This window comes from Triticum urartu, chromosome 7A (assembly GCF_056163025.1).
Source record: "Triticum urartu cultivar PI428250 chromosome 7A, HENAU_Tu73, whole genome shotgun sequence".
Lineage (NCBI taxonomy): Eukaryota > Viridiplantae > Streptophyta > Magnoliopsida > Poales > Poaceae > Triticum > Triticum urartu.
Window position 1 is genome coordinate 28,822,323 of NC_141879.1, and position 26,046 is coordinate 28,848,368.

The following is a 26,046-nucleotide window of genomic DNA, read 5'->3' on the forward strand; positions in this document are numbered from 1 at the left end:
ATAAACTGAGAAAAGAAAAGGCCGACGTCAGGACTGCTGAACAAATGAGAACCCTTAAAAACTCTCTGCTCCAGCCGAGACAGAAAGCCCAAGTGCGGTGCGGAGTACCCACGCCGCCATGGCCGCCGGACAGCCGCAGCTGCTCGCCGGCGTCGGCGACCGGGGCTCCTCATCCTCCTCCTCCTCCCACCCGCCGCCACCGCCTCCGCCCAAGATCCTCCTCGCGAAGCCGCCTCTGCCACCCCCCTCGTCCTCCGGCGCCGACGACGAGGGCGCTGGCAACGGCGGTTAATTCAAGAGCAGCCATGGATGAATTGGTGCTACGTTAACCGCATTTAATAGTGAACAGAATTGGTGTGGTCAGTGGAAGAGTATGAATTAACACTGTGAGCAGACGCTAGCATCGACATGAGACATGCATGCAAACTTTGTCGAATAATACGTACTGTAACAGGGAGGCTCTTCCCGGCTCCATTATTAGAACGAAACCACATCATGCATAAATCAGCTCAAGCGAGCAGTTCAATCATTCAAGAAAAGTAACATGGCAAACGTGGTACTCCCTCCGTAAAGAAATACAAGAGCGTTTACAGATGAAGTACAAAACAGGCAAACGTAAAAGGAAACACAAAACGTACATACTATACAACGAATGCAACACGCAGATACGTTGATCGCTCTGCCAGTTGACCCATTTCAATCAAGGACACATACTGTACCTTGTCGGCACCAGCATGAGTGGTGTCTTCTTTCGGAAAGTCAGCGCCCCTGCCTCCTCCATGTTGACATCCTCACAGCTCACCCCATCAGGGAGCTCCCAGTTGAAACAGTAGAGCATATTGGCCAAGATGAACTCGACGTTAGCCACGCCCATGGCCAATCCCGGGCAGATCCGTCGTCCCGACCCAAACGGCAAAAGCTCGAAATGCGCCCCATTGAAGTCAACATCCTTGTCCTGAAACCTTTCTGGGCGAAATTCCTCCGGATCATCATTCCACGCGCCTGGGTCCCTACCGATAGCCCATGCGTTCACGATGATCTTTGTCTTGGCTGGGATGTCGTATCCTGCGACCTGAATCCGCCCCGTGGTCTCCCTCGGGACGAGCAACGTCGCCGGGGGATGCAGCCGCAGCGTCTCCTTCACCACCATCTTTAGATATTTGAGCTTGGGAATGTCGTCGTGCTGCAGGAGCTCTGTCTTGCCTCCGATAGCCCTGATTTCGTCTTGTACCTTGCCGAGCAACCTTGGCTGACGAATTAGCTCCGCCATTGCCCAGTTTATTGTCACTGAGCTAGTGTGATTGCCACCGACGAAAGTGTTCTGAAACATTAGCAATTGGCATGTGATGAACTAATTACTCCCTCCAATCCCTTATACAAGGCCACAAACTCATATTATAGATACGAGATAAAATTTAATGATTGCTTTGCAGGCCAACTTTTTCTTTTGTTAACCCGGATCATTAATATGCCGCATGCATGTGAGAAAGTAATGAGAAGAAAGTAGCGAAGTGACTACATGCATGCAAGTATTAAACAAGTTGCTAATAGGAGAAAATATCATTAATTTTTGTCTTGGTTACTGTTGATGGCATTACATAGATGCAAAATGTCTTTTTCATAGTGACCTTGTATAAGCAAATGGAGGGAGTATTGATTTACTAAACATTTTGGTACATTCAATTCGAGTATATGCAATGATGAGGTTAACTAATTACCATGAGGATGGCCTTGGCATGTTCCCTTGTGAAGCTGTTGGTGGCTCCTGCAGGATTTTTCCAAAGGTCCACGAGCTCTTGCACGAGTACAGATGCACACTTGTCACCGGGCTGCCTTCTGCGATTGGGATCGTCGGCGACGCACTGGTCGATGACTTGTTCAAAAAAGGCATCAAGCTTCTTGAAGATCCTCTCTCGGCGTGACTTAATGCCCGTAACTTTGTCGACGAGGCGACCAACGCTGTTGGGGAAGAAGTCCTCGGCAGAGAAGCCGCTCAGCATGTCCATGGTCTCGTTCAGCACGGGAACAAACTGCCCCTTGAACTGCTCCGCCGCGTAGTTTTCGCCAAAGGCGAAAGAGCCGATGATCCCGTCCAGCGTGGCAAAGATGTGGTCGGCGACTGCCACCGGCTTTCGACCGGCATTGGTGAGGTTCTTCACAAGATTTCCCATCTAGTCACGGACAAGTACAATCCAGCAACTCAGTGTCATCTATCAAGTTAGCCTTACGGAAAAGAACATACGAAACATTTTTCACTGGTTCAGTTCTATATATAGAAAATCTCATAGTCTATGTTGCACAAGATAATATATCGCGAATACATCCGTGGGTTGCTGGGGACTTCTCATTCACTGAGTTGCGCAAATATATAGACAAAACTCTTTATATGTTGTGACTCTATGGACACAACAATCACAGTTCACAGCCACTCGCTGTGTGTGGGGATACCAGCTACGGGTAGACAAAAAGTTTCCCTCTATTATTTTCTTCATTTTTCAATTGGTTTTCCTTTATTCCCTTTTTGGTTGTGTAAGATTGCAGGATTCTTGTTAGAGTCAAATATATACCAGTGGTAAATGAAGTTGCGGGTGATGGCCAATTTGGTTTCTGAAGTGTACTGTGAACCGGGCCAAAACTTGTATGACTGCAAATACAATTCTAGTTACATACTCTCTCGGTTCCAAAAGTTATAGTTCAGAAGTAAAACGATCGTATTTCACACAAAAAAGAGAGTAAAACTATAGTATGTTTGACGAAGTTTTTTGAAAAAAATATATCAACAATTACATTACAAAATAGGACTATTAGATCTACATTGAAATATGTTTTCATATTCCATCTCTTTAGTATTGTATACACTAACTGCTTTTTCTATAAATTTGGGAAAATTTTACAAAGTTTGACTTCTGAAAAGTTTTATACACCTTGTTTTATGGAACAGGGGGAGTAGGATAAGTTTTATTAGGCCTCTTCCAATGCAAAGGTGATAAGGTGCTAAGGACATTAAATGGTTTTAGCAACTCAATTCCTCAATGTATAGGTGTTTAGCTTTTTGTTGCTAAGCTTCCTTCATTTAATTTAGTTGCAGACTCGGAATAACGTTTTCACGTAGCTACATGTGTTTAGCATCATTTTTTTCCAAACTCACCAAACTACTCTATGTATTTATAATTGACTTGCCACATCAGATGTTATGTCTACTTGGCAGACTTGGCAACCTTGACTTTTCATAAGCACGGTATGAAATGCAGTGCATATCAGTGAGCAAATTAGTGACTATTAAGATTGATGTATGATATGCAATCAATGATATGAATGAACAGGACTTTTAGATTAATAGGGAGTATGCTTCATGTTGGACCTAGCAGTGGCTTCATGACAGTTTTTATTATTCGGAATTGCTATTTCACATCTAGATGTGATATACTTATCTCACATCTAACACCTTCACCACACGATCAAAAATTTAATTTTCGTGAAAATATATTGATCGCCGCCTGATTTTTCCTTCCGCGTTTACTTCTTATGTTGTTTGATCTGCTGCAGTTTTTGCTGGGCTGTTTTCACGTGCCTGCGGGGCTTACGTGTTGGACCTTGGCTTTGTCTACGAGAGAGTGGGAATTAAGAGAGAGAAAGAGTAAAGGGGAGTGTCTTTGACTCATTAGTTCTTGTCCGTTCACCTAAAAAGAATAGTTCTTGTCCCCTTGTTCTTTTTTTATTATTCTTTTATTTTTTTCAAGTCAACTGTTTTTGCGTATATAATGGTGTTGTGAACGAAAGCTACATGTTGACTCTAGATTTTTTGTTTTTTCCGTGTCCATTTCCTTTTTTATTTTCCTTTTTTCCTTCTTCATTAAATTTTTGTTTTAAATTCATGAGTTTTTTTAATAAATTTAGCGATGTCTCATCTAAGTTCTTGATCGTTCGACATGTTCTCTTAAATGTTGTGCTAGTTGTAACTACACCCTCAACATGCAAACGGTCCGCTTGTTTTTCTAGTTGGAAGCCCACCTTCGATATGCAACTCGAGGGGCGACCCATTTTTGTCCCAAGTTGCAGCTCCACACCTGACCTGCAATTTGGGGGTTCCAGTTACAAAACTCCACCCCGACATGCAATTTGAGATTTTGAGTTGCAAGTCCATCCTCGATATGCAACTGTGGTCCGACCATTTTTATTCTAGTTGCAAGTCCATCCTTGACACGCAACTTGGGTTCGAACTCTTTTTTATCTCAGTTGCAAATTGACCTTCCACATGCAATTAGGGTGTCATGTCATTTTTCTTGTCCCGGTTGCAAATCCACCCTGAGCTCATGGTTTGTTGTTATCCCAGTTACAAGTCCATCCTCAACTCGCAACTAGCCCAGTAGTTTGTTTTATCCCAGTTGCAAGCCCACCCTCTACTCGCAACTGGGCATGTGTTTTTGTCTTTCATCCTAGTTATAAGTCCACCCTTGACTCGCAACTATGACCGGAGTTTGTTTCATCCCAGTTTCAAGTCTAGCCTTGGCTCGTAACTAGCTCCTAGGTCGTAGTTGTCCTAATTACAAGTTCACCCTCAACTCGCAACTAGGCACTTAGTTGTCCCAATTGCAATTCAACCACCGACTCGCAACTGGGCCAGGCCCTTTTTTATCCTAGTTGTAGGTCAACCATCGATACACAACTGGGCCTGACTTTTGTCTGTAGTTGCAGGTCCACCATCGACTCGCAACTAGGGTTGACCTTTTTTATTCTCAGTTGCAAGCCAACCATCGACTCGCAACTGAGTCTGGTCCTTTTTATACCAGTTCCAAGTTAACCATCAACACACAACTGAGACCTTTGATCTTGTTTTTGTCGTAGTTGTAAGTCAACCATCGACTAACAACTAGGCCTGACCATTTTTAACAAGTTGCAAGTTCACCATTGACATGCAACAGAGACCCTTTATTATTTTCTTTGCCTGAGTTACAAGTTCATCATCGACTCGCAATTGGCCCAGTTTTTTTGGCACAATTGCAATTCAACCATCGACTCGGTACTGGGCTCGACCTTTTTTTATCCCAGTTGCAAATCCTCCACCGACTCACAACTGGGCCAACATTTTTTTTCCTAGTTGCAAGTCCACCATTAACATGCCACTGGGCTATTTGATTATTTTTCTTTTTTCTTTTTTAAAAAGTGACAGATTTTGAAAAATGTTCAACCTCTTGCAAAAAAAGTTGTTCTTTCTGAAAAAGAATTTCAATAGATGTACACATTTTCTAAATAATGTTCAGAATTAAAACTTCCAAAAATACTAAAAGCAATTTTTAATTATTTTTAGTTTTAAAAAATTGGAATCAATTTTTTCAGATTCAAAATATGTTCAAAAATTTAAAATTCATTATTTCTTCAAAAAATGATCACAATTTCCAGAAAATATTCGAAATAAAATGTATTTCCTTTTGGAAAAAATTGACGTTTCATAAAATCAGTTTTTTTTAATGTCTGCACACAAGCTCGTCTCGTACCAGTGCCCTACAATCGCGCTCGCATGTGCATAGCTAACCTCAACCCAAGCACACAAGCAAACACCTTGTTGATCTACAATAGTGCGCATGTGTAGCCTTTTTTGTTTGAGCGGTACAACTTTTCTGGGCGTGTAGTTGTACGTGAATCGTGGTAGCTTTCTTGTGCATAAACTGTTAAAAAAAACAAAGAAAGTAAATGAAGGGAGCCACAAAAAGACGATAAAGTCAACTTAGATGTGAGGTATTATCTCACATCTAGATGTGACATGATCAGACCATTTATTATTAATCTAAAAATTACATACCCATCCAATCATATGCGTATGCAATTTAATAGTTGGAGGCCCATCCTTATCACCGAGATAAAATAACAAGAAAGTTATGTTTTAGCCTAACGAAAAGTTTGTGTATAATCCTAGACAAACTTGCAAGTTTGTGTACGTATGTCGGTACTCTTCATCGGCGGCGGTTGATGTTCTGTTGCGCTGGTCTTATAGGGCCTTAGCATGATGGCTTCCCCACTGTCAACTACAATAAGTTTTGTCCGGCTCCGGCGAGGGAGGGGCGATGAGAGCGGCGCGTCTCCGGCTCTCTTCAGTGCTTGTAATCGACGCTAGATGGTGTATGTATCTGGATATAATTTTTATTATTTCTTGTGTTTGTTGTACTGTCATGATTGAAAATCAATAGATCAAAAATTTTCTGAAAGAAAAAGGATTAATCGGGAAAAATATGCTTCATGTTGGACATAGCCGTTGCTTCGTGACTGTTTTATTATTTAATCTAAAAGTTACGTGCCCATCCAAGCATGTGCGTATGCAATTTAAGAGTTGGAGGCCCATCCTTATCACCGAGATAAAATAACAAGAAAGTCCTGTTTTAGCCTAAGGGAAAGTTTGTATATAATCCAAGAACAACCTAAAAATAAATAACTCATAATTGCGTTCATTGTAGGCCGTTCTGACACTAATTAAGTTCTGGCCGCCCCATCATCTTTCCGTATACATAATTCAGTTCAGGTATGCCGAAATTTTCTGGAAATTTGGTTGCTGATTCAGAAATACTATAACCAAGCACGTACGCACCTGGGTATCGCGAGCGTAGCAAGCGGCCTGCACGCGGCGGCGGCTGAGCAGCTCGATGATGAAAAGCTTGCGCATGTCGCGGACGTAGTCGCTGTAGGGGGAGAAGGCGACGTCCTTGTAGCCATACGACAGCAGGCGCGGCCCGGCCGCGGGAGGCCGGCTGCAGCAGTCCGCATCATGCATCTTTAGAGCCTCCCGCGCGGCCTCCGGCGAGGACAGCACCACCGTCGGAACCGTGCCCAGGTGCAGCAACATGACTGGCCCGTGCCGCCTTGCGAGCGCCGACAGGCTCCGGTGGGGCAACGGGCCGATCTGGTGGAGGTTGCCGACGACGGGCAGCTTCCAGGGCCCTGGTGGCAGCCTAAGGCCACCGGGCCTGCTCCGTCTCCGGTGTAGGAAGAGGAGGGAGATAAGTGGGAGAATGAATAGGAGGAGCTGCCATTGTTGGGGTAGGAGCTCTGTAAGCTGAGAAGCGCTCCCCATTGTATTGTGTGTGGTGCTGCTTTGGATGAGGCCTAGGGGAGTTTAAGTAGGGCTACCTGGTACAACGACAGGGCTCTTTTTTAAAAAAAATATATGCAAGGACGGGACTTTTTTTCTGGAGGGAAACGACAGGACTTGATAAGAAGTGAAACAGTTTTTCACAAGAGGAAATACTCGAAGGAACAACCTTTGTTTTTTACATTCATGCCCTCGGTTCGGTGCCTGTACTCGATTTTACGAAAATGGGCCTACTCAATTTTGCTCCTCTTTCGTAAATCACTGCTCAGTTTTATCCATTCCATCAGGTCAGAGTGCTTTGACCGTGATCTTTATCCAAAATACCCCTTGGCCCGCATGTAAGTGTTCATCTTCCTTTCCTTTTCGCACCCCTTCAAACACTCCATGATAATTGTTAAAAAAAAATAAAGAGTTGTGCATGCTCCAGCCTCTATCCTCACATCATGGGCTCCATTTTTCAGTGAGACGGCGTTGGGTATTGGGCTGGTTTCTTTGACACGCTCGGAGAGAATGGGACGTGTGAAACGTGGCATGAACAATTCAAATGTTTTCTGTACGTGCATATACATGTGTGTGTGTGTGTGTGTGTGTGTGTGTGTGAAATTTTATCAATATACAGGTTGGTATGTTAAATGTCAGAAAAGAAAATTATATTACATATTGGATATGCATACATACCGTATGATATATCGTATTATTGAACACAAATCAAAAATCAACACCATTTTTATCCTTTTAAAATAAAGTGCTCCAATGCATTTTCAATTTGCCTGTGCCGACCTTCGTGTTTCCATCAAACATACCTGAACCTAATCTTATATAATAAAGCATTAGACTAGCCACAATGGAGAGTAACATACACGTATCCCTAGACTATGTTACTACCTTCATAGTGGGTAGTAACTTAAGTGTGGTAACATGCAAGGATTCATTTATTAGGTTATAGACTCATATTGTATTGGGCATATGATGTTACAGTAACTAGCTAAGTTACTACAACTATCTCTTTCCTCATTAACTCATTGCCACATAAGCAAATTTGCTGAGTTGGACTCGATGTTATTGCTGAAGTTACTCCCACTGTGGCTGGTCTTAAGCTCCCTTAAAATGGAGTGTCCCGGAGAATCCGGGTTGTCCGTTGCGTAGAGGCCCACCGTATATGCATGGATTGCCTGGATCATTGGTTTTACCTCTTGGATTCATCTGCAGGTATTCATGATGGCTAGGTGGGTGTTTGTATATATATGTCAGTGCCCATGGGTCTTTTGTTGTTGGGATAAATCAATAAAGTTACTAAGAGCATCTCCAATGGCTCCCTTTTCGCCAATAATTTTTGTGATGATCATTAAAGAAAAATCCCAACTCCCCCTGTATGGAGGGAAGTTAGTTCTCTCACGATACCCTTCCCGATACGTGCCACGTCATTGCATCACCGACAATGCATGTCGGCCCATCAAAAAATTGCCATCTACTGGTGCCCGTGCCACTACCGTAGTCTCCGGGTTGTGGGTTGCGTAAGGGCCCACTGTATATGCCTGGATCGTTCGTTTTACCTCTTGGGTTCATCTACAGGTATTCACGATGGCCAGGTGGGTGTGTTTGTGTATATATATATATGTGAGTGCCCATGGGTCTTTTGTTGTTGGGATAAATCAATAAAGTTACTAGAGCATCTCCAACGGCTCCCTTTTCGCCAATAATTTTTGTGATGATCATTAAAAAAAATCCCAACTCCCCCTGTATGAAGGGAAGTTGGTTCTCTCACAATACCTTTCCCGATACATGCCACGTCGTTGCATCGCCGACAATGCATGTCGGCCCATCAAAAAATTGTCATCGTAGTCTCTGGGTTGTGGGTTGCCTAGGGGCCCACCGTATATGCCTGGATCGTTGGTTTTACCTCTTGGGTTCATCTACAGGTATCATGATGGCTAGGTGGGTGTTTGTATATATATGCCAGTGCCCATGGGTCTTTTATTGTTGGGATGAATCATATTTTTTATAAATTAGACGAGTACCAAATAATCTTCAACATGTATTTGAATATTTCAATGTGTTATACAAGTTCAATGTGTATTTGAACAATGTTCAATGTGTATTTAGAAAAATGTTCAATGTATATTAAAAATATTCAAAGACTATTTTTCTAAAAATGTTCATGTACAAAAATTATATTTGTAAAGAAATATATTGTGAAAGGCTGAAAGATAAGTAACATATGACCCCGGTTTCCTTGGGAAAAACTACAAAAAAAATATGGTTGGGAAACTACCTCACCATAAAAACCGGGATGCCGGTAAAAAGACTCATGTAGTAGTCGCTAATTAGCTGGCTCACGCGGAAGACACTATAGGAAAAGCTATAAGATTTTATTACTTTATCAATACATGGCTCACCACCTTCTCTCACAATGTTTCGTAGAGCCCATGTTGCAGCCGGCTATGAATTTAGAGCATGGTTAATAGTATAGCCAGTTGCTGGCTATATGATGTTGCGACGTCAACTATAACCAAACTTATAGCCTGCAAGTATAATAGTTAGATATAAATATGTACTACACTTTATTGATACATGGCCCACTACACTCTCTCACAAAGTCTTAGGAACACGTGCTGCAGTTGGCTGTTAATCGATAGCCCGCTTCTATTCTCTCTTCTTGAACACAATTAAAAATATTATTTAAAGTCTTACGACACATCTACATCAGCTTATTATATTTTCTCTTACAACCCGCTTTCCTTCTTTCTTCTCCCTCCCTCCTCCAACTCAGTAAGAATATACTATTCAAACCGTAATGGTGTGCTTACATCACCATATTATGCTTGCTCTTAGCAAGCTAGATCTAGGTCAATGAATACAACTTTAGAAACCAATAATTCACCTTTGCATATTCAATTATCTCAACCAATCTGTAGTTTGTCTATCAATAAAATCGATAATTTGTTTTGTCTAATTGAGTCCATGTTAGTTGTTCTGTGTGTGGATGTTTTTTTTCTCCTTCTAAAACAAAAAACCGCACATCTAATTTCATTGAAGCACTCATATTTTTAAACGATGACCCTCACGTTGGCTTTGGCTGTTAGGAACTTAGGATTGTTATAAATAGATGTAGAGAACACACCCTGCTCAGGCTATTCGCTGTGAGAAACCACCCCTGCTATATTTCACCGATGGTTTCTGTAGCAGTGTAGCTTGCTAAGTACTCGTAAAGAAATATCAGAGCATTTAGATCACTAAAGTAGTGACCTAAACGCACTTCCTCTGTAAAGAAATATAAGAGCATTTAGGTCACTACTCTTTATGAAGGGAGTACTAAATTCGCTGGCAGGTCTAGCTCAACTCCGTAGAACTGATGTCGATAGAATACGCACGTGAAAAACTTGTAGGGATAAGGATGACATGCATGAACGGAAGCTCCTGCAAGAGAACCATGACCAAGTTGTTAGTTCTTGTCTTCTCTTGTTTCTTTGAATATGTAATCCCTAGCAGCTGAAAGACAAGCATGTGATGTGTGCTGTTATTTGGCAGCTAGTAATGCATGATGTGAGCAGAAAGAATAGATATGCCTTGTCGGCAAGCCTTGAGGGGCTTCCTCAACAGAAAGCTTGAAACCGAGGAGACTCAGGAGAGCTTGGGGAAACTGCAGATATTCAACTTGAACACAGTTGCATATAGAATAAGAGCAGCACGAATCATTTCAATGATCGATATAGCCAGTGCCATATACTTGAACGCCAGTTGCAATAGAATAAGAGAGTTTTTACGGTACATCATACTACCGTAAATAGCGTGTAGTATATAACTGATCCAATGGTCAATATCAATTCCTCAAATTTTTGCTCCAAGACATTTCGGTAATTAACTATTAGAGTTTGGGATTAGTAATTAATGACAATACGATACCACCTCGACGACGCAGCCATCTCAGTTCATTTGCCATTCCTCACTACCGCCAGGCAGCAGTCTCGTCGGTCACACAGGGCCGGTCGCTCTGCGTCGAACAGCCTTCGTCCGCCGCCACTCAGGATCTTCCTCCCATGCGTGATGCGTCCCAGCGACGACGCAGCCGCCCCGCCCGGCCCGGTTGCCCTCTTCCTATTTGCACGTGCTTCGGCGGGCGGCCTGAGATCGCTTCCTCGCTTGCCCTCTCTCCGTCGCACGTACGTACATCGGCGCCCACTAATCTAAGATTTTACACAAAGGCACATAGCACACGGCATAGCACTAGCAGCAGTATAGCAGACACAAGGGCTGGACGTGGGCGATGGCACACGGCGAGCTAACGATGGCTGGCTGCAGGTCGCAAAATCTACACTACGCACGGTGGCCGCTCACGATGGCGACGGAGCAGGACGGGCCAAATGAACACTGATGACAATGTCAAATTCCAGCTCCGCCGTCCGCTTAATTCTGAAGGGAATCTGCCTACGGGATTGGTTAACAGTGAAGTACCCAAAACGCCCCTAATTACTCAATATACTACTGAAAATTTGGAGTAGTATTGCCTCATCTGAACCATCAAATCATAAAAATAAACGGCCCTAATTTAATTGATGTACCGTAAAAGGTCTCTAGAATAAGAGCAACACGTGTACTCCAATGATATACCTTGGGTACATTGTTCGCAAGAAAAAAGAAGATATACCTTCAGTACATGGCGTGATCCATCAAGCAAAATGAGTCGCTACCTAGCATGAGCACACAGTTGAAACAACAAATACGTCTGTGGTTTGTGTTCTTTTATTAGATGGCCCTAAGGACTTTACAATCTTCTTTTTTTTTTCTTTGTTTTGCATAAGTGCGGCTGATTCCGCTAGTGCGTGCCTTTTGAGCATCCAGTGACACCCATCCATTTGTTTTTACTAAGACTAGGATTAATAGAAGACAGGTCCAGCTCTAATCACTATTTTTCCGGAAAAAAATCAAACACTAAAATGGTTTTGAGTGCCAAACGACTTAATTTACCGAGAGTACTGTTACCGTGGTTACAGGAATATACCATATAGTTACCGCATGTTTAAAAAACTAGGATAAACTTTACATCGTGGAACTTAGCTCACTGGAAGGCGATTTGGCAGTTTGGCATATCCAAAGCATCACCACTAACTATCTAGATTGATCAAATGTTTTGTGTATTCACAGCAAGCACGCTCTTCTGCTTAAATTGGATATTGCAGGAGCATTTGATTTATTATCGTGGGATTACATGTTTCAGATACTTGAGCGACTGGGATTTGGGTAGTGTTGGTAGGATATGATCCTGGGCTCTTGGAGGGTAATGGCAAATGCCCAGCTTAGGGATCCTTTTACTCATCACTGTGGCTTGCGGTAGGTAGACACGCGGACGTTTGGTCTATGGGGACATCTACATCCTATATAGAATTTTTTTAGTAATTCAACAAAAAGTCAAAAAATCTGAAAATATTTTTGAAATAAACGCGACCTTCCATTGTACTTGTGAGAAAAAATTTATAAAAAGAAAGTCCTTCTTTGACTTCTTTTCAAAAAGGACAAATTTTTGGCCAAAATAGTGTGAATAGTGACCTATAATAGCAAATAAATTTTGTCTTCTTTGCTATGAAGTCAATGTTGGGCTTTTTTCGTAAAAAATCAAGTACTAGTGCATTAAGTCAAGTTTATCCAAAAAATAATTCTGAACTATTTTGACTTTTTGTTTAATTATTAAAAAAAATCCCAAACCAGGAAACAAAGTGTATTTCCGCAGGGAGATGCTTTTCACGATTGCAATTGCTCCCCTGCACCAGATCTTTGCCAGTGCCAGCACGGCTATGGCCCTTAGCCCCTTACCTCCATCTCAGCTGAGAGTTAGCCTGCATGCCGATGATGCGGCGCTGATAATCAGGCGTGCTCCATAAGATCTTTCTCTAGTACTACTACTACTAGTATGTATGCCCGCGCTATGCGCGTCTTTTACGTTGCAGAGTGATTTTAGAGAAAATAAGTCATGAAAATGACCGAGAAGTGAAACAAATATTCATTGTCCATGTACTTGGAATTAGCATAAGAAAGCTTCCTGTGTTCTTACGCAATCACTATCACATGAATAAGTAATTTGCACAAAAATTGGGCTACCTATTGCGGCTTCGAAAAATACATTTCTAAATGACAAAAAATTCTGAAATTTACATATGAGCTCATTTTGGAAAACACATTTTTAAAAAAATACATATGAACCCACTTCGAAGAACACATTTGTAGATGACAAAAATTTCTGAAAATAGTTGCACGCATTAATCTCCCACCATGTTCCACATGCGAATAGAAAGTTTTGCGGGAGAATTAAACAGCTTTTTTTGCATGTGCAAAAAAGACAAAAAAGACGTGTTGTGATATGCTATTTAGAAGCACTAGAATTTATCTTTTATACAGAGAAAAAAATAAAAAGGCAATTATCCGTAGAATTTTATTTCCCGCACATTTTTGTGAAAATATACGTGTGAAATTTTGTTTTGTACTTTTTGAGTTTTCCAAACATGTTTAAAATACATTTTGAAAAAGCGGATACATATATGCCTAGGTTTAGGTAATGCCTACCCTACCTATTGGTATGTCTCACAGTACTAGCATTTACTACAACCTTCCACCCAGAATGCGGCCATGTATAGGCTCCTTTGATTCAAAGGAATTCTATAGGATTTCTGGAGGATTGAAATCCTTAAGAATTTTTTCTATGTTGGTCCTTTGATTCATAGGATTGGATCCCATAGGAATTTTTCCTATGGAATCTTTTGTACTACATTTCATAGAAAATCTAACATCCACTCCAACCTCTTTTTACAATTCCTTTACTTTTCCTGTGCCATCAAACACTCCATGCTAATCCTGTAGGGTTCATGTGTGCATGCCACTCCAACCCTATACTTTTCCTATTCCTACGTTTTGAAAATCCTGCGAATCAAAGAGGGCCTATATGTGCACGCTAAAAAAGAAGTACGAATGTGGGCGCTGCACCTGGTTTGATTTGTTTATATTATATTTTATTCTTTATCCTTCTACTTTGTCACCTCCTGTCAGATTTGTTTATCTGACCACACAGGCCATGTAGCCCTGCGGGTGTCAGCATAGGTAGTACTCCCTCCATTCCAAAATATAGTGCGTCTGCGCTTTTAGAGGTTCAACTTTGACCATAAATTTAACCAACGAGACCAACTGCGGCGGGAGAAAAAATTATATAATTGAAAACTTCTTTTGAATACGAATTCACTGATATAATTTTTGCTCCCGCCACAATCAGTCTTGGTAGTTAAATTTACGGTCAAAGTTGAAGCACGGGGATAAAGGAAGCACTACATTATGAAATGAAGGGAGTATAAAACAGTTTGGACAGCTCCACGCGATGCGAATATGGCACGGTGACTGTTTGCTTCAACGAACTGATATGCAGTGGGGTCCCTGCTTGGCGCCAATCGATCGATATTTCTAGAACAACCTAGATAACACTGAATGACACTATAGCAGCGAATCCCTGTGTTATAAACCGTCGGATGGAGCCCAGTGAACGGCCAGAAACACATTTCAATGCCTGAATTCAAACATTCAAAACTCATACACTATATAGAAAGTATATAAATATAAATATAGATATAGATATATTTTCTCTATTTTTTCACTATATCTTTTCTCTGCTTTTTCAGCCTGCCAAAACTGCACCGGACACACTCGCCGGGGACATAAAAGTGGTGATGCATCGACATGCCAATGGCACACGATCATTGAGCTGCAACATCTTTAATTCTCTTTGCACTCAACCATCCATATGTTTTCTATGCTAAGAGCATCTACAGCCGGACCCCCTACTCTCTCCCTAAAAACCCGAAACGTTCGTCCGATCAGTGTCCGGTCAAAAAAGAGTGAACCAACCGGACCCCTTATTTTACCCCTAAACGTCCGAACTAACCGGCATCCCTCAAACCCATCCCAAAGCTAGGGCGAGTATGAGGGGGTCCGGTCACGCCCAGTCACACCTGGCACTCTCCTACACGTCATAGGCATCACCCCTGGTCCCATATGCAGCAACCCAATCCTCCTCTCTCATCTCCCTCTCTCTCGCTGTCAGCATGGATGTGCGGCATGCACACGCCGAGGAGGTGGCACCTCGCGACGACGACGGCGTGAGCAGACGAGACGGGTGTAGCACGGGCGGAGGAAACGATGATGCTTGCCGCCGCCACCGCATCCGGCAAGGAATCATCTGCCTTCTCTCTTCCCAGGCCACGTGCTCTACGGTGTTGCACACAACCTGTTCACTGAAATGCCATAAAATGAGGAGTGTGGTTATTTTGGAGAGAGAAAAGTGAAGATGAAAACGGATTGACCGGGCATGTCTGCGGGCATTTGAGGGATCAAATTATATTGATGCGGCTGTAGATGCTCTAAGGCAAGCGACGGATCAGTGGTGCCTGATGGCATCCACACACCGTCAAAGACGCGATGAAGGCCCTGTACAATGCAAGGCGCTTAGGGAAGGTTCTTAGAGGAATAAACTCGTGTTTCCTTAAGCATCGATACTTATTTATAAAGGGTAGATGCTTAGTTAGACGTCCATAGAAATAGGCACTGGAGCTTCAGAAAATCCCAGTTTATTTTTCTAAACACCTTTTTAAGCACCTATCATTGTACAAGCCCTAAGTACATAACATAGCTACCACTGGCATGGCATAGGATGGTGGCGAGCTCATCATGGTCGACTTCTTACTTCAGATCGACGCGGAGGGGCTTGCGATTTTTGAAGTGTCTACCAAGGCCTGTGTCGCTAGATAGAAGCCAACCTCGGTAAATACGCTGAACCCCGTCATGGTGTGTTTAGTACGGTGCATGAGGGCAAAAGTTCTCAATCCGACCCACTTTTGCTTGTTTGTAGGGTGCATGGGCTCATCTGGACTGATGCAAAAAGGGCCCTCGGCCATGCCCATCTCATACACCCCAGAGAGGGTGCATGAGACAGCCATGCTCGCCCCAACCCTCATCCCCACCCATCAGACCACCTCCAGATATGTTTCAGTTTTAAAAAAATGTTCAGAGTTTCAAAAAAATCAAAAAAAATTCAGAATTTCAAACTTTGTTTAGATTTTTGAAAATTTTCAGAACTTCGAATTTTGTTTAAATTTTTGAAATTGTTTCGAATTTCAATTTTTGGTTAAATTTTTTAGAAATGTTCATAATTTCAAATTTTGTTTAATTTTCGGAAAATGTTCAAAAATTTTAATTTTCAACAATTTTCAGTATTTCAAAATTTGTTTAAATTTTCAAAAAATGTTTTGAATTTCAAAAAAATCAGAATTTAAATTTTGTTTAAATTTGTAAAAAAATTATTTAGAATTTGAAATTTTGTTATATTTCCAAATATTCAAAATTTATTTAAATTTTCTGAAAATGTTTAGAATTTCAAATTTTATTTCAATTCTCGATAAAAGTTCAGAATTTCAAAATATGTTTAAATTTTTGGTCACCGGTCAAAAATATTATTCGGAATTCAAAATTGTTTAGCATGTCTAAACAGATGCAGGCTGTCAAACAAAGTCTCAGCTCAGCATGTCTCAGCGCATACACAACAAATGCATGGACTTGGCATTTCTACATTCAGCATGTATCAGAGGAGAACAACTCAGCTAGGTCCATACATGCTACCAAACACACCCTAACGCATGAGAAAGTTGAAGAGGAGTTTGGCGCTTTCTTCATAGTGAAGCATGGGCATTTTGCTTGCCCATACAATTCTCATTAAATTTGAGTGCATGCTAATTTTTTTTCTCCCGTTGCAACGCACGTGCGTACGTGCTTTTTTTTTCTGAAGTGCATACATTTTTTTATGTGCATATAATAAGAAAAAGGCCGACATTGGAGCATTAGAGAGTGACTCATAAAACCGGTGATGGGCCGGCCCGGACTGCTGAGCTGATAGTAACAGGGCCCTTAAAACTCCTCGCTCCAGCCGAGACGGAAGCCCAAGTGCGGTGCGGAGTAACCACGCCGCCATGGCCGCCGGACAGCCGCAGCTGCTCGCCGGCGTCGGCGACCGGGGCTCCTCATCCTCCTCCTCCTCCTCCTCCCACCCGCCGCCACCGCCTCCGCCCAAGATCCTCCTCGCAAAGCCGCCGCTTCCGCCCCCCTCGTCCTCCGGCGCCGACGACGAGGGCGCTGGCGGCGGCGGCGGCGCCCGCGCGCGGCAGGGGCCGCAGCCTGGCTCGCTCAGCCTCGTCTCCGACGCCTGGGAGGTCCACACCGACAAGATCCTGCCGGTGCGTACAAAACCCCTCATCCCCCCCTTTTGGGTTTATATACTTGTTATCCACAATTTATAGTGCTCAGAATTGGTTGATTCCTTGTGTGGTTAGTGCAACAGTATGAATTAGCTTCATATGTCTTCTGATGTGTTATGACGAGGAAGCTGAGATATTGTATTCCAATGTTTCATGCTCTACACTGATCCTTAAAACAGCTTGTTATTGTGAAGAAACAGGCTAAGATCTATTGTACTTCTGAAATTGAGAATTATTGGTTGCTGAATGGCACACAGGAAATGTGAATTCGTGTTTCTGTTTCCCCCGTTTTGCAGTATTTGACAGAGAACAACGATTTCATGGTGATCGGGATAATCGGCCCACCTGGTGTGGGCAAGTCAACCATCATGAACGAGCTTTATGGATATGATGGAAGCTCACCTGGTACACTTAATTATATGCTTCATTAGTTCATTCTGTACCAAACTTGAGCAAACCAAAATTCAATCAGGTGGCCGTTCTCTGTAGGAATGCATCCTCCTTTTGCTACACAAACGGAGGAAATCAAAGCGATGGCAAAGCACTGTACTGCAGGTGTTGATTTCAGGATATCTCATGAACGAGTTATACTTCTCGACACCCAGGTAAGATGAACTTAGTTTACTCTCAGCACTGGCGTGTTCCAAATACTAGAACAGTTAAGCTAAAAATCTCGCTGATAATATTCTCGACTGCAATCAATTATCCTGCAGCCAGTATACAGTCCATCCATCCTAATGGATATGATGAGGCCAGATGGTTCATCTTCACTTCCTGTTCTTAACGGCGATCCATTACCAGCAGACCTGGCCCATGAGCTAATGGGAATCCAGGTAAATGGTTTACTTTAATTCTTACACCTGACTGTGTTACTGCTGGTTTTACCTTTGTGGTTCACAGTAATTGATCGGTATTCTCTGTTGTTCTGCAAGGAATTTCTGTAGCTTGGTGTTTTCTTGGCATCTGTCTGTAATATTGTGTTGGTTGTGTCAGAAGGGATCAATGATTTTTCCATGTGGGAGCTCATGCTTACGGTGAGTTGTCTGGCTATTATTTCTCTGTACATACACTTCCTTCTTTCAAGAATTAAAACAGTCTGTTCATCTGGTAGTGTGAACTGTCAAGTTTGTTCAGCAAACCCCTGTTTTGTTGAGCCTATTCTGGTAATATATGCAGAACAACGGAACAAATTACATTCAGTGGTTCATAACTGAGTGTATGAGCTCTTATCTAGTTTTAGGGAAACTACAAGCAGAACTGATCTTACTCCTTGATTCCTGCAACCTTCTGACTTTAGTGGAGCAGATTGATAATTTACAAGGGTAGTAATATTCTCTTCTGCATCTAGTATATCTGTGTTTTCCTCCATTTTCTTGTTCTTTTTCAATAAAGAAAAAGCTAGCTCACGTTGGCTACATACTGCCACAGATTGTCTGATTCTTCCAGCTTCATTCAAAATTTGACATCTCCTTAGCGTATATCTCATTGTACTTGTTTCACCTGTCACACTCTTCAGCATATTATGCATATGCATAGTTGATAATAGCACACTTTTCTTATCCAACATTTGGAGAGTGGAATCATTGTGGTATTATCTTCTACTGACGAAAACTTCTGCAGTTACTCTGTGCTCATGTAGTTAAAACATGTTGACTGATGACCCTAAGCTAGAAGGGATATTTGGCAATATTGTGCAATGCTGAAAGGGGTGTTGTAATGTATTCTTACAGGTTGATTTGTTGAAGAATAACATACCTGACCCATCATTGTTAACATCATCTACACCAGACAAGGAAAATAAGAATGATAACCAATCAGGCAGTGAAGATTACATGGCCGATCTCTGTTTTGTGCATGCTAGGTGAGCATTATGAACTGTTGTACTTGCCTTGAGAGTGTATTTTTCTCTGTTATCAGATACTTATTTATATGTTCCTGAATAAATAGATCTTCCGAATTTCCTGTTGGTAAAAAAAATATTGCTGCAAAAAGATCATATGAGCACATACCACTTCCATACTTAATTCATCCCTCTGCTCGTTTAATCTTAGTAATTTGATTGGTGTTGTTTTCTAATTGAACAGATTGAGGGACCATGACTTTTCTCCTTCAAAGCTCAGGCTTCTACGGGAGACTCTTGAAAAACACTTCGAGTCCTCTTCATTTAACATTGGCAGCTCTAGTGCGACACCTGAAGTTACCGATTCCTCGGTTGCTCCAAGCACGAAAGTTGAAGAGTTGAGCTCCAGCCAGCAGGACGTGTTCCTTCTTCCATTAAGATCACATGATAACTCAGCAAAGTTTGAGTATGGGACATACTCATCCATGCTAGGAAAGCTTCGTGATCAGGTATCTTTTCTAGTCCAAGTTGAAATCACATATAGATTTATATACTCCAGTCTTGAAACCATTTAAAATGAAAAAAAAAGTTCACTGTCAGACACGCAGCCTGTTCTTAGCTTATCTTGTTTATTTACTCAAGCATTTATTACCGGCCCAGTTAAGTTGATCTGCTGTGTATGTTACTGTTGCTGCAGGTCCTGGCGAGGCCGTTGAGGCCGTTCGCGAAGAACCTCACAGAGCGTGACTGGCTGAGGAGCTCGGCCAAGATATGGGACATGGTGAAGAGATCTCCCGTCGCCTCGGACTACTGCAAGGCGCTCCAGAGCTCGGGATTGTTCAGGAAGTAGCCACATATGTGTTGTGTGTTCTTGATTCGACCGACCTGAGACACAATTTGAATCGCTGTTAGATGAGAAGGTGATGGATTTGTTCGCAATATAATGTATGGATTCTATGGGGATTTTTGGCATTGTAAATCTGGGAGAAGAATTTCCGACCTTGGTGCTGTCCCTGTTGTTTGCCTACTACTACTACAAGGTTATGGGATATGGATGGGTCCGGATATGTTGTGACGTAGCAATGCAGAATGATTTCTTAATCGGGTGGTGGTTACATCTCTCTTTCACTCATCCTAACTGATATCTGAACATTTATGATTTAGCATTTGACCTCACAGCAAAAGAAACTAGGGGTCGAGTCTTTCTGCGAGTCGAATTTTCCCTGCATTTTTCACATGGCTAAAGATGTGTAAGCTCTTACCTTTTCAGAAGAGGCTTGTAAGCTTATGTTTCATTCCTGACCCCACAAGTGTAAATAGGTTCATGCATCCCTTGGTGTATCGTCCAAGGCAAATGCTCAGTTAAACAGCCATTTGTAATGTAGTTGCACGAGAGCTGTTCCAAGGGATGATAAAACACTGACATGACAGTTTGTGCTACCTATATTCTCTCTTGATAGTAGAGTAGGAGTTTAGACTGGAGACCTAAAAGCACTCTTGCTGCCTTGCTGGCCTTAACCCTGGTCAACTAGCAAATCCATATGACAAATGGTTGGACTCTTATTTAATCCCCACCTTCTCTCTCTGATCGTGTTACCGGCTTGCAAATTCATTTATCGACTGAGTCCTCCGTAAACTAATTAGATTCTTTAGATCACTAATTAAAAAAAATTACTCCCTCCGTCCGAAATTACTTATCGCGAAAATGAATGTATCTAGAACTAATATATGTCTAGATACATCCATTTCCCCGACAAGTATTTTTGAACGGAGGGAGTATTAGTTTACAGAGAAGTACTTAATTAGCGCACCTGTCGGGTGCACGCCCAAAGGTTAACCTGCTCCTTTCTTTTCATTACAGTGCCTGCAGCGCACAAATGGGTCGGCAGGAGAGACACCGGCCGAACCAACAAGATAGGTAGGCGATCTGAGTACCACGTATTTACCCCCTTCGTCCGGAATTACTTGTCGCGAAAATGAATGTATCTAGAACTAAAATATATCTAGATACATTCATTTTCCCAACAAATATTTCTGAACGGAGAGAGTACGTACGTGGCTCTTCGGTCTTGCTGACCAACGATACGCCGACTTAATTATGCCAACTTTGATGATCTCTTGCATTACATTAGCACCATCTTGCTGCACTACTACTATAACTAGTTAAGTGCCCGTGCGTTGCTACGAGGCAAATCAACAATTGTAGATGCACTTAAAAAAACAATTATCGACGCGTTGATAACAAATTATATTGTCATTTTTAGTTGAGTGGAACACCATTATGATTTTGCTCGACAACAAATTGTCTTGTACTCCCTCCGTCCGGAAATACTTGTCACCAAAATGAATAAAAGGGGATGTATCTAGATGTATATTAGTTCTAGATACATCCCTTTTTATCTATTTTGATGACAAGTATTTTCGTACAGAGGGAGTATATTTTTTAGGTCGAGTGGAACACCATTATGGTGGTTTTTGAATTAAGCATCTCGCCCAAATTTCATATGGTGCTCAATTAATTAAGCTTTTGTTTGCCCAATTGCACTATAGTACTTCATGTTCTATGAACAGAAGGACAAATTATATTATGTGCGCATAGACATAATCTTAATGTCCCTTCTAGTGAAATTTAGGCATGCAAGACCAATTTTACCAACTTCTCATATCTTTCAAGGATAAAATTTCAGCAAACAAGCAACTCATGTATGAAGATGTGTGCTATTCTTTAGTATACTTGCATCGTGAAAATATCATGTTTTAGAAGTGAGAACCTTAGTATATTAATGCAACATATAACACTGACATAATATACGGTGCTACAGTTAGAAATTGTGATAAAAGGGAATCACCTAGTAACTTCTAAAGTGATCTCTCTGACAACGGATATGAAGTTAGCTAGCGTATTCTAAATCTAGACCAGTGTGAAGCTACTAAAATTACCATCATAGTACACTTGTTTGAAATTTAGCCAAAACTAATATACATTATGCGTCTTCAGAATCTGAAGTGAAATGTTATCGGCAAAGGGACAACCATTCCTCACCAAAATAAAGAGAGCAACGACAGGACCTACACATTAGCAAACATCCCAAAAATTAATCAACACTTTGAAGTAGATTTGTAAGAGCATTAATCCACAAGAAAAAAACATATCCCTTAATTTTGCCTAGGCTATGCAAGAAAGTAGTACCAAGGAGCACCAACCATTTGTTTCCTGCCTTTTGCACTACCAATAAAACGACAGCATCCATGCCACTGCATGTTCAGCCTTTCTGTTGCATGATGATAATATAAAATACATGATGATAATATAAAAGAAATGACCAGTCAAGGCAGGTTGTCGATCACTTGCTGGACATTACCTTATCTATTGGCAAGCACTGGTGATTTGTCTCATAACCTATCCCTCCCTATCATTTTCACAAGCCTAAAATCTTAAAAGTAATACAAAAGTTTTGTAGATCTGTATGAAATAGTGCAAAAAGAATCATGCATAGCAATTGTATAAAATGACTCTTTTATCTTGTCACTCTAGTATGAATCCAAGCATAGTACAACAGAAACAACTCATTAATCAGTAAACATTTCCAAATGGAAAAGACAAATAAAACATACACCTACTTAGTAAATTTTGGAATATCAAATACATCATCTCCGCTCCTCTCTACAAAATTCAGAAAATATTCAAACATATGCTTATATTATTAAGTGTCACGGGTGTAGCCTAACAATATAGAGTTCAATGACATTCAAAGAAACAAAGGTCATTATAGTAGAGAAAGCCACCAAACGTAATCCTTCTGGTTACATGTACTTTTCTTGCCGCAGATTGTGTGCCCTTTTCTATTGAACTGTAGTCATAAATTGTCCTTTCTGTTTCTTTTTTCCCAAGCAGACAAAGGAGATCTCTCTTTTCATTATAACTATGTAGTGATATCATGGGTAAATGCAAAAGAAAAATATGTATTGACAAATGAAAATCTGCAAAACCTTAACTTAAGACACCGGAGTGGAGCGACATTCATCTTGCAACCATGGTGGAAGGTGATTTTCTTTGGCACAAGTGGCTCTTTGAAATTCATCATCCTGAACATAACAAATTAGAAATATGTATTTTTGTAGCTTCATACTATTGATACATGGGAAGAATGACGGTCCATTTTGATACCTCATCCAGTTCATCAAACTCAAAATCCTGACAAAATGATCAAACACTGAATGTTAGACATAAGCAGAGGTTGCCAGTTCTGTGTAATTTATAGCGGGCCAATGTGATCTCATCAAGGATTGTGTTGACGTCTAACTATTTCCTCCATCTCAGTGTGTCTTCCCACATCTGCATAACCTTCTCCGCGCCCAACTGTCTGGCCTTCATGAACATGCATCATACGTTCATATCGATGCTGTCAGATCCTAGCATTTCAGAAAGCTATCTAAATGGTACAAGGAAAAAACAGAGGAAACGAAGAAATAAAACAAGGCAAGCAGAAGCATCGTAGTTGTCGTGCATGTCGAGGACAAGCCATGTACGGCCAGCCACTCATGGAAGACGGCAACAACGCGCTCCTCACATCCTCAATGGAGATGCCAGGAACCAGACGTCAAAGAGCGTGGATGACCTTCCGCCACAGTGATCCTATCTTCTATTATTAGTAGTTTATTAAAAAGAAAGCATGGTCTTCCTCTTCATGACTACACAAACAGAAACATACAGATTGTGGCAAATTAAATCCAAACAAGATAATCAGTGTGTCATGCCTAATTTAAAATACATTCTTGTGAGGGTAAACAAGAAATTGTCTCCCTAATTAATTCCATCTAACTAAAAAATTCTGCAGCCTAATACTGTAGTACGAAAATTCATTTAACTAAATAATGTGTGCACCTTAATATGGTAGTACGGTACAGATTAGTTTTATGACTCACTGGCAATTATAGAACTTAAAGGAGACTCGCCGGAGTTGATGAGCCACTGGATTATGTGCGTTGCATAATACAAACTAAAGGCGACTCACTCGATAATTTCGTTGCGCGTTGCCGTTACTTTTGTCTGGTCGCAGCTGATTCGGCCACACACCCATAATTAACATGTAGTGTCTCTCTCGCTCCTTCCCTCTCCAAATTCCCGAGCAATTATTTTTTATGGTGAATTTGATGAGATATGAGAAATATCTTACTTCCAAGGCATATATACAACATGGGATGTGTTGAAGCAAATTAATTGAATAAGAGAAATATCATGTTTCTGTTGTAAGAACTTGGTGCACATAATTGCATGAAATATAATATATCCAGATCAGTTATTAGCTTCAGTCACATGAGCATCACATGACTACATCACGTAGATAACTTGACAACCCTTCATGCCACCACTTAAAATTAAAAGGCTGATATGAAATAAAATTAGCTTTGGCGCACACCTTAGCTTCACGATTACATCAATGTGATTCTACGACAGGTTATCGGTGCACTCTGATGCTGCCAAAATATATGGATAGTCTCAAATCGCATTGTTGTTCTTCACCATTGGGCCACAACAACAACAACAACAAAACAAAAATGAATCATCTCTCTCTCTCCCTCTCACACAACAGCTAATGCTAGCAGCAGGGTATGATGAACAATATGAACTCATCTCTCTCTCTCTTCTTCCCTCTCTCTCTCTACTGCACAACAATCGCGAATAGCAGCAGCAACAGCAGCGTACCATGACCAATATCGGCTACTCTCTCTCTCTCTCCCTCTCTCTCTCTCCCCCTCGCTCTCCCTCCCTCCCTCTCTCCCTCTCTCTATCCCTCTCTCTCTCTCTCCAATGCGGCGTCGCCCCGCCTACCATTGCCCTTCTCGGATCAAGCGCTGCACCACCTTTATCCCCTCAGCTCCCTGCCGCCTCGGTTCAAGCAAGGACGTACGTACATCGGTGCCGCAGCAACACCCTCGACGAGCCGTATCGCCGCTGCCGTGCGCCATTTCGATGAGATGGCCGATATGAGAGAGATGACGTATGCTCAGGAAGAGAAGATGAATGGATACCTCCCGTCCAGCCCCTGATGTCATCATAAGCACGTCGCCGATGCTGGATTGGCGCCGCTCGACCTGTCATGCCGGCCCACAGGAGAATAAACGAGATGGGGAGGGGATTAGGCTTTCTCTGGTTTGCTCGGGGGACCGGTTGCGTAGCGAGACGATCGGCTATTGGATGGATTCATCATGGGCAAAAGGAAAAAGAACTACCCGTATTTTTGGATATATAGAGATTGATTACCGTCAGTTGATCGTGATTGATTCCTTCCATGAATGTAGGTAGTAGAGATAAACGAGGAAGGAGACTGATTTGGTAGATATAAACAAGGAAGGAGACCGATTTGGTGGAACCACACGCAACTTGAGATAATCGGCGTCCATTAATTGCGAGATCGGAGAAAATCATGGATCCTATCGATCGATGGGAGGGGAGCAACGAACGAACAAACGAACGACGTACGAACTCGTCCTTTAGGAGTAGAGATTAGAACATTTTGAACCAACCAGCTCTCAGATCGTACCCCTACCTACTCCCTCCGTTCCGAATTACTCGTCGCAGAAATGGATGTATCTAGATGTATTTTAGAGCTGTCAGGATCCTATTGGTCGATAGAAAAGGTACTCCCTCCGTTTCGAATTACTCGTCGCAAAAATAGATGTATCTAGATGTATTTTAGTTCTAGATACATTCATTTTTGCGACGAGTAATTTGAAACGGAGGGAGTACCTTTTCTATCGACCAATAGGATCCTGGCAGCTCATCACCAGGACATCAGTTAATGTGCTCCAAAAGACGGTGATTACATTCATCCACAGGGGCA

The 26,046-nt window shown here is 41.8% G+C and overlaps 2 protein-coding genes across 2 annotated transcripts; one reads left to right on the top strand and one right to left on the bottom strand.

Moving 5' to 3' along the window:
• Window positions 1-443: 443 nt before the first annotated feature.
• LOC125525404 (4-hydroxyphenylacetaldehyde oxime monooxygenase) lies at window positions 444-7,094 on the bottom strand. The gene is made up of 3 exons (XM_048690405.2): window positions 6,581-7,094; window positions 1,719-2,171; window positions 444-1,321 (listed from the first exon to the last, which is right to left on the bottom strand). The coding sequence occupies exons 1-3, from the start codon at window positions 7,061-7,063 to the stop codon at window positions 701-703; spliced, it is 1,557 nt and encodes a 518-aa protein (XP_048546362.2). The 5' UTR covers window positions 7,064-7,094; the 3' UTR covers window positions 444-700.
• A 9,927-nt stretch (window positions 7,095-17,021) lies between these two features.
• LOC125525405 (uncharacterized) lies at window positions 17,022-20,213 on the top strand. The gene is made up of 8 exons (XM_048690407.2): window positions 17,022-17,340; window positions 17,658-17,766; window positions 17,851-17,966; window positions 18,075-18,194; window positions 18,306-18,395; window positions 19,092-19,222; window positions 19,446-19,710; window positions 19,899-20,213. The coding sequence occupies exons 1-8, from the start codon at window positions 17,077-17,079 to the stop codon at window positions 20,049-20,051; spliced, it is 1,248 nt and encodes a 415-aa protein (XP_048546364.2). The 5' UTR covers window positions 17,022-17,076; the 3' UTR covers window positions 20,052-20,213.
• The last annotated feature ends 5,833 nt before the right edge of the window (window positions 20,214-26,046 follow it).